This window comes from Pundamilia nyererei, unplaced genomic scaffold (assembly GCF_000239375.1).
Source record: "Pundamilia nyererei isolate P.nyererei 1_Seehausen unplaced genomic scaffold, PunNye1.0 scaffold01044, whole genome shotgun sequence".
Taxonomy (NCBI): domain Eukaryota; kingdom Metazoa; phylum Chordata; class Actinopteri; order Cichliformes; family Cichlidae; genus Pundamilia; species Pundamilia nyererei.
Genome location: NW_005188445.1, coordinates 30054 through 39847, shown reverse-complemented (window position 1 = coordinate 39847; position 9794 = coordinate 30054). Strand labels below are relative to the sequence as shown.

At 39.9% G+C, this 9794-nt stretch overlaps 1 protein-coding gene and 1 pseudogene across 1 annotated transcript; both read left to right on the top strand.

The window, feature by feature from the left end:
- Positions 1-526: 526 nt before the first annotated feature.
- LOC102212525 (major histocompatibility complex class I-related gene protein-like) lies at positions 527-3890 on the top strand (the record flags this gene model as incomplete). Its single annotated transcript, XM_005755155.1, has 7 exons — positions 527-638; positions 1096-1365; positions 1720-1998; positions 2759-3076; positions 3403-3504; positions 3625-3642; positions 3740-3890. Coding segments are annotated over 7 exons (1185 nt in total), but the record flags the coding sequence as incomplete, so codon positions are not given.
- Positions 3891-6281: 2391 nt separating this feature from the next.
- Positions 6282-9794, top strand: part of LOC102211674 (major histocompatibility complex class I-related gene protein-like) — a 6041-nt pseudogene continuing 2528 nt past the window's right edge.

The window sequence follows — 9794 nt, the reverse complement described above, 5'->3', positions numbered from 1 at the left end:
ATTTCGTTGTTGTGAAACTTTTGCAACTCTCATTATTGTACATTTCATGTCTGATGTAGCCTATTGAAGACATTTTTAAATATTGAATATTGATAATGTTTTAATTCGTTTACACACATTTATTTTAGATCGATGTTGGTCATTCTTCATCATTTTCAGTCAGTGCTGTGACAGACACATCCAATATAGATAAGCCAGATCGTAGCTCTTTATGAAAATAAAAATAACGCTACACAGTCCTGTAACCTCTCGTATTGACCACACTGTAAATTAAATAAGAAATTATACGGACTGGATCATATTTGCGTAAAAGAAGTGAAAGGCGGGCTAGAGTGAGTGAAGGCGAGTGCCAACCACGGTCATGTGAGGAGTCACTTGACCGGATTGAGTGTCAGCGGTGATTTGTGCCAGAAAAATGGCAGCACGAGTGAAAGGGAAAGGTTTACAAGATGGAGAGTAAGATAGTAAGACCAGCTGTGATTGATGGTTTGGAGAAGACAGGAGGGAGACTGGAGGTTACAGCTGAAGTTGGGAGTTGCACGATCTGATATTCCTCTGTCGGTTTCTTCCTATCATCAGAAGACTGCTGGTCCAGGATCAGCATTGCAACTGCCCAGTAACGTTGTGTGATTATTCAGGTAGTAGAAACTAATGTTGTTGAAAACTATCACTAGCAAACCAATATGAGCAAAGTAAATTTGGCTAACAGCAAACCTAACTTGATAATATAGATATTATATTGCAAAAAGTAATAAATAAAACGATTGAAATGAAATGCTTATCGTTTTTCCCAGAAGAGAGTTTTATCTAAACAAAGCCGTTGTTTTTTCTGTTTTCCCCACATTACCAAGCTAACGTGATAAGTCAGTTGCAATTACCAACATTATTATGGCAATAAAGGAACACCAACACATGCAGAGGAGTTAGTACATGCAGAGCATTGAGAGCAAAGAATGGCAGGGGCAGAGTGAGATGGAAGCAGATCAGCCTGCTGTGACAAACACAAAGAAAGCAGCTAAAAGAAGACTGAATGTTTAATATTTCTGAGAATGTTTGCATGCTTTATTTACTTCTTGACTCATACTTGTCCCACAGTGAAACACTCACTGAAGTACTTTGTCACTGGATCCTCTGGGGTTCCAAACATCCCAGAGTTTGTGGGTGTACTAATGGTTGATGGGATCCAGACTGGTTACTGCGACAGCAGCAGCAAGACATTACAACCACAGCAGGACTGGGCGAAGAAACTATTAGAAAACAACACTCAGCAGCGGGACTGGTACAACAAGAAGTGTTTTGAGGATCAACCAAAACTTTTCAAAGACACGATTTTTAGCTTGAAGCAGCAGTTCAACCAAGGTGATGGTGTAGTATTTTCTGTTATTTCTAATCTCAGATCATTATAAATCATAGAAACTGACTGATGAAAAAAAAAACTACATTTTGTGCTTCCTGCTTTAAAATGAGGTTAGATTTAAAAATTTCCTTTAAAAAGTTTTAAAAAGGTTTTTCTGATTATGACCTCTTTCAGATGACACCTTTATTGAATTAGATTATGCTTCTTCTCTTGCAATCTTCAATAGTTAGACCTACTTTAACATACTGTAGTATTCTGGTTAGGTTAAATAAAAGGTTGACAGAGTACTTGACTTGAACAATAAGCACAACACAAATCTTGCAGATTCACTGCAATATCTTATTTTATGTTTGTCCCTTCAGCTGTGCACATTTTACAGATGATAGAAGGCTGTGAATGGGATGAAAACACTGGAGAAGTGACTGGTGTGTTACTGTATGGTTATAACGGAGAAGCCTTTATGGATTTTGATCTGAAGACACTGACATGGATCGCACTGAAACCAGAGGCTGTCATTACCAAACAGAAATGGGATACTGATCGACTCAGAATAAAACACAAAGAAAATGACCTCACAAACATTTGTCCAGCGTATCTGAAGATGTATGTGGACCATAACAAAGGTTTCTCACAGAAAAAAGGTACAATCACAAAAAGTTTATTGGCTATTGTTGGCTCTTTATTTACGCACACAAAGCATATGGGGAACATTGATTAGACATATGTGAACCCACAGAGTGGGAAGAGAACAAAAAAAAATAATTATAAAAAATACTGAGTTACAAACACAAATCAGAAACTGAAGCTAAAAAAATATACATGATTTATTTTGTGGACTAAAGTGATTTATTTTTTACTTGCACCACAAGATATGGGACGCTGATAGAAACGCAATAAAACACAAAGAAAATGACCTCACTCAGATTTGACCAGAGCATCTGAAGATGTACTTGAACACTGGGAAAAGCTTCCCACACGGAACCAGAAACATCACATGACAGTTTCATGGCTACAGTAGTAGGGTTTATTTAGCATATTCTAATGGTTTTTAGTAATTCTCTTTTTTCTTTTGCTCAAACTGCTGAACAAAAACAGTGATGTGGAAAGGTATGGATTGGATTTGCTTTAAAGTAAACTCATGTGTTAAAAATTTTTGAGTACTTAGTGACCATATATCTGTGTGCTTGGGGTTTAATTTAGCTTAAAGATTGTTACAATGCAGCTGCTATAAAGCTTGTGACTCTTTTTTCTTGAATGCCTCAGTCTGTATTGAATTACAGATTAATTTTTGCTTTTTCACAGCTTTCCTTGAGTTTTAGCCATAGTTCTTTTCGAATGCTACTGTGAAATCTTACCCTCTATCACCATTGCCTCACTCTCATTCCTATCTTCCCTCTCCAGTTCTTCCATCAGTGTTTCTCCTCCAGAAGACTCCCTCCTCTCCAGTCAGCTGTCACGCTACAGGTTTCTATCCTGGCAGAGCCGAGATGATGTGGAGGAAAGATGGAGAGGAGCTGCATGAAGGTGTGGCTCTGGGAGAGATCCTCCCCAACAATGATGAGACCTTCCAGATGAGTGTTGATCTGAATGTTTCATCAATCACCCCTGAAGACTGGAGAAAATATAAGTGCGTGTTTCAGCTCTGTGGTGTTGAGGATATTGTCATGAAACTGAATGAAGCAGTGATCAGAACCAACACAGAGGAAAACATTAGGAAAGGTGAAAGGAAAAACATTTAAATCATTTTGTTTGCTGATGCTGTTGATTGTCTAAAATGTAATATTTAATTTTTTTTTCTGGTTTTGTTTTGGACCTCAAGAAGAAAAGCTGCTACTGTGGGAATTACTAATGGGGATCCTAAAAATTTATTTTTTAAATGCGTGTATATAGTAATACTTGTGTATCTTTGGTTCCAAATATGTAAAGTGTTACAGCTGTTAATAAAAGTTGGTTATTTATTTTTGGCCTCACATTTGGGGAGATGTATGGATGGATGGACTTTGGTTTTAACCTGTTCCCCTGCACATCTCTGTTTTACTGTGCAGAAAATGCTTCTAGCATGATGATCCCCATCATTGCTGCAGTGGTTGTTCTTGTTCTCATCCTCGGTGCTGCTGTTGGATTTGCTGATTACAAAAAGAAGAAAAGTGAGTGATTCAAATGAGTTGATGGTCATGGTCTGCTGATGGTCTAGTACAGAGTGTAAAAGTGAACTTATCTGAACTTATCATGTATTCTGAAATATTTGTTTTTTCTCTTTATTACAGAAAGCGATACTGAACCATGTAAGTAGTTTTCTTTGTTGCTCTTGGTTTCAGTGACACTGTATGTAAAAGCCAGTTCAAAAATATCAGGACTAACAGTGTGTTTTGAAACTTACAGCTCCGGGCAACACCTTTGAACTTGAGATCTTGATCTCTGAGAGACTGAATCCAGAGACTGCACAGACAAACACAGCACACTACTGAAACATGTTAGGACCAAAGAAGATTTTTGTTCATTTTATTATTTTTATTAATTATATTTCTTAAGTTTGCTGATTTGCTGAGGAAAAATAGCCTAAAAATGAATGTTTTGAAGCGACGTAGCAAGAGAGAGCGAGTTTTGAGATGTGAGAGAGTTGTGACATTTAGCGTGTTTGGAGTGTGTAGTTAGTGTGTTGTATAGTGTAGTCGATAGTTTTTCTTTAATATGTCAGAACACTGAGGCTACTGCTGAATGTCACAGCTGTTACACCGTTCAGGCCTGCAGGATCAGGCTTGTAATGTCCCCCCTTATCTTATAGTGGGCTGAAATTATCTTTTGGAGTGACACAAATAATTTGTGTGGCATCTTATTTGATGCAGAACACCTGATTGGTCTGTAAATGGTTTGAAATGTTTATTTTAAAAAAAATCCATCTTGGCTGCATTTCAGATAAATAGCTGCATATAATTTTGTTGTTTGGAAAAGTCAGTTACTTTTTTGAAGAAGTAACTAGTAACTTTTTTTAGTTAATACTTCAAAGTCAAAGGAGCTTGCAACAAAAAGTGTCTGGACTTCTTTAAGTTACTTGAAGTCCAGACGCTTTTCGTTGCAAGCTCCTTTGACTACGATGACCTGGATGACTGAGAACCTTCACAGACTTAATACTTCAAAGTAATTTGCACAAAATTCGTCATTATATACTGTATTTTGCAAACAAAAAGTTACAGTACTCTTTCCCAGACCACAGTCAGGAACTCAGTGCACAGCAGGAGCTTCACACAGGAGGGCCTGAGATGTTCCCAAAGAGGTGGAGTCTAAGACCCCACCTGACACACGACAAACATGCATTCCTGCCTTCATGCACACATATACAAATACTCAGCACTCGCCCAACATGGAGACAAACAGAAATGAACACTGTACACCCATTCGTAGTCCCCAAACATACTCTATACACCCAGGTCCAGGTACCCTCACCCTCAGAGGAGCAATCCACCCTCATACCCAAGAGATGTTGCCCTTTGCCCTGGGATGGAGACAAGCAGACCGCCCCTGGTCCTGCATCAGCAGGGAGGCCCAGCATTCCAGACCCTGACCAGATGGCCAACTAAATGTGTATGAATGTTACATAGAAATCATAGCCATGGGAAAAAAAAAGTGTCCGATAGACCCCAGAATGTCAGGATGGGAGACTTTGTCTGTGAAGGTTCTCAGTCATCCAGGTCATCGCAGTCTAAGGAGCTTGGAAGGAAAAACGTCTGGACTGCTTTAAGTTGCTTGAAGACGTTTCCCCTCTGAACTGAACTGAACTGAACTGAACTGAACTGAAGAAGCTTCTCTGTCATGGTCCGGGTGTGTGCTAGTGTGTCTCCCTCCGAGCCGGCATCTCCACCCCTGGGAGGGGGCTCTGTGTTCTGCTGATTGCTCGCACCTGTGGGTAATGAAGCCGGGGACTCATAAGGCAACCTCAACCTCTCTTCGCCAGATTCTCAGCCAACCCTAGTTAGTGCAGGCCACCACTGTGATTTCGCACACTCCTTGAAAACTACCTTGTCTCATCATGTGTTTTCTTTCATAGCTACGCACCAAGTTGCCAGACACAAATCTCCGCCGAAGAGTTCCAATCCGGACGCTGGACCTCCTGACAGTCCCACGGACTGTTCACCCGACTCACCTGCCTGCCTCCCTGCCTCAACGCCAGGAATTTCGGACCACTCACCCGGACCACTCACCCCTTCATGCCACTACAGACCACCCACGTCAAGTACGCAGTACTAAGGAAGATTCAGAACTTCCTATCTCTCCCGAACCATACCTGAACGTCTGTACTCTATTTACAGTGACTCTGACCCTTGCCCCGGACCCAGTTTGACTCTCCCTCCAGCCCAATCCCCGGAACAGCTGTTTCCACTGACCAACGACCAGATTGCTTACTTAGCCAAGGCTGATCAAAACCCCTTTGGGTTATTGTGGCATTTAGCACTTGTTAAACTCACATTCCAGTTTCCTGATTGTGAACACTTACTGAGAAAATAAATGTTGTCACTGAAACTACTTACGTACTGTTTAGCGCCCAGCATTTGAGTCCTTTCCCTTTTGAGGTGGCCTCGGCTGTGACATTTTCGGACTCTCATCCGAGAAGCTTCTTCAGTTTTGGGGAGAGCACACCTCCTCCACCCTCATTCTGAATGTAGGCATCCCACACAGGTATATCCTCAGTACCCTCTTATACTCACTTTTCACCCATGACTGCTCTCCAATTCACACCAGTAACAACATTATAAAATTTGCTGACAACACCACCATTATAGGACTGATTGACAACTACAATGATTCAGCCTACAGGGAGGAGGTTCAGCATCTGAAGTGATGGTGTGACAACAACAACCTGCATCTGAACACAGCCAAGACCAAGGAGATGGTAATCGACTTCAAGAGTACTCCACCCTCTACATCAATGGAGAGGAAGTAGAAAGGGTAGATAGCTTCAAGTTCCTCGGGGTCCATATCTTGACTGACCTTACCTGGTCCACAAACATTTCCCACCAGGTAGGGAAAGCACAACATAGGCTGTACTTTCTCATGAAGCTGCGTCAGGCCCAGTTACACCAGAGACTGCTAACTTCTACTGCTCCACCATCGAGAGCATTATGAGCTTGACTAGCTCAATGTGACTTTTAAATTACAAATTTAAAGACAAAAAATGTTATGCATGTGTTTGCATCCTTTAAATTCACATCGGCATTAAAAGGTTTTACACATGTGTACACTGGCTGTTTTCATTTTAGACCGCTGGCAACCATTTCAACAAAAATGCATATTTGACTCTCAGCTTTCAATAATTAAGAAGGCCATCTAAAGTACCTTAATTTAAAAAGAGTAATTTCAGTCCAGGTTGAGTATCACCCATGGTTTGATCCTATAATTACAAATAAGACATAGAAATTAAATTATTTCTGCAGGAGACTGTAGGAGGCACGCAGTCTGTTTAATGATTAATTTTTTTTGACTCAGATAACTTTGGCCCAGCCTAACAGAACATGGACTTTGGATAAGTCACGTTACCACTCCCAGTTGTGTTTTGTCTGTTGTGTTTCTTGTGTTAGTGAATGTGAAAATAGTGTGCTCATATTACTCCTCTGCTGCCATGTTGCATCTCCAGGTAAGATCATATTTCAAGTTTTACTTTAAAAAATATTTTTCCTAGTTTATAGGAAATTGAATTGCAAGAAACTTGGTCTTTTTATCTTTCACTGTCTTCTGCACCACTGACTGGAGTTTCATTATGACAGAAGCTGTATGTTAGTGCAATAACAATAAAGGCATTCTGTTCTATTCTTAAGGTGACTGGTGGTGAAAGGAAGATGTGCACCCCTGAAATGTCACAGTCTATGTGGGAGACATATTAATACTGTCAGTGAATGTACTTTTTCTTTAGATTTGGATTTTAGAATGTGGCATGATTTTCTGTATGTGCAGGTAATGTAATTTTGGAGTAGTAGGAATAAAGAGTTACAGAAGAGATATTAGCAAAAATTAAATTGTACACAACACTAAGATTATTTCATCATTCAGTAGGTTCTCAGTGTCTTTTCACCCTTATACTTTTGAAGTCAATGCTAAATCTGAAACTGATTCTAGTTCATATTTAACCTCCTTAAATGATACAAAAAAGCATATAAAAGGGATCCCTCCTAATTCAAAGTCTTCCTAATTTTACAGTAAAACACTCCTTGAAATATTTCTTCACTGAAAGCCCAGGAGCTCAGAGCATCCCAGAGTTTGTAGCTGTTGCAATTGTTGATGACGTTCAGATAGGTGACTCCAACAGTGTAAGAGAAGCAACACCAAAGAAAGACTGGATTAAATTCTTTGAGGATCATCCACAGCACCTGGAGTGGTATAGTTTACAATCTAATGAAAGTCATCACTTCTTTAAGGCTACAATTGAGACTTTGAGGCAACGTTTGAACCAAACTGAAGGTACGGATTTGTTGAACTTTTTATTGCTGAAACGATTTTCTTTAAATCATTTTTTAATTTTTATTTTAAAAAATGTTTTTTGCATTTGAATTGCTTATTTGTGGTAGAAGTGCAGTTTCAGGTATAAGCTGTGCTAACATCTTACTGGTTTATCACAGTTACAGTTACTGTCTGTCTTTTCAGGTGTTCATATTTTGCAAAGGATGAAGGGCTGTGAATGGGACGATGAGACTGGATATGATCAGTATGGTTATGATAGAGAAGATTTTCTAGCATATGACCTGCAGACACTGACATGGATCGCTCCTAAACCACACGCTGTCCTCACCAAAATGAGATTTGATGCTCATGAACATCAATTTGAATCAAATAAAAACTTTTTAGTTTATCAGTGCCCTGACTTTTTAAAGGAGTATTTGCGATATGGGAAGAGGTTTCTGCAGACAGCAGGTAGAATTACACAATCTGATGAAATGTAATAGAATAGAAATTTCATATGGGTTTCTTGCTTCAAAATTAGAGCAAAATAAAATTAAAGGACGAACGTAACCAACTGCCAATCTCTTTACAGTCCTTCCCTCAGTGTCTCTACTCCAAAAGACTCCCTCCTCTCCAGTCAGTTGCCACGCTACAGGTTTCTATCCTGACAGAGCTGTGATGTTCTGGAGGAAAGACGGAGTGCAGCTTCATGAAGGTGTGGATCTGGGAGAGATCCTCCTCAACAATGATGGGACCTTCCAGATGAGTATTGATCTGAATGTTTCATCAGTCACACCTGAAGATTGGCAGAGGTACGACTGTGTGTTTCAGCTCTCTGGTGTGAACGAGGACATGATCACCAAACTGGACAAAACAGTGGTCAAGACCAACAGGGGTAAGACTGGGGAGTTTATAAAACTGTAGCTTGATATTATTAAGTTATTAACTAAACATTTCTTTTCTTCGTCTCATGCTTGCTGTTACTGCTGATACATAAACATGAGTCTATGCAAGTGTAGTGTAAGTTTGGGTTAAAATGTGATTTAGCCAGTGTTGGGGAGTAACGGAGTACATGTACCGCCATTACGTATTTAAAATACAAAATATGAGTAACTGTATTCCGTTACAGTTACTGTTTAAAAGGGTGGTATTCAGAATACAGTTACTTTGTTGAAATAAATGGATTACATGGTGGCATTTTCCTGTTTCATACATTAGGCTATGCCCTCTCTATTTTTAATTCCACGCTGGTGGAAACCCAAACAAAACGCGCATTAAGATGCTCTAATGTCTGTGTCTCAATCTCGCGGCCCAAGTCACCTCTACTTGCGGCCCGCATAATGACCTGAAGAAATATTTGTAAAAAAAAAATATTCAAAAAATTAAGTGTTAAAGGCATAACTGTAAAGAATGTAGCTTCATGGGCAGTGTAGTCCGTGCTGCAGGCAGAATGGACTGCCATACCCGTTATGTGTCTGTGAGCGCGAGGGAGGGAGAAAAAGGAGAGTGGAAAGGAGAGTTGTCACCGACCAGAAACGGGAGATGGAAGCATGTAGAGTGCCTGACGAGCCCAGTTGTAAGTAAGCTATTAAGACTCGACTGTACACTGTGTTCGTGTTTTCCTCCGAAACAATAAGTTCTGTTGGAGCAGCCTTTCAACGCCTCTCTTTGTCTCTCACTAGCAAAGATGACCCAGACAACAAAGTGAAGCTAGCCTGACACAGAACCCGGCGTATTAGCCAGAGGTCCCTTTACTAAGGTTCGGAGCCGCAGACCTGTTTTATTTACGCACGGAATAGTTTTCTATATGAGATCGCTGCAAAAAGTGCAGCCTTACCTAATGTCCACACTACTGTTACTCTGTTACTACTTTTACTAGAGATGGCACGATACCACTTTTTTATGTCCGATACCGATACCGATATCATAAATTTGGATATCTGCCGATACCGATATGAATCCGATATAGTGTTTTTTAATCAACAAAACTGTTTTTTTTTAAATATCT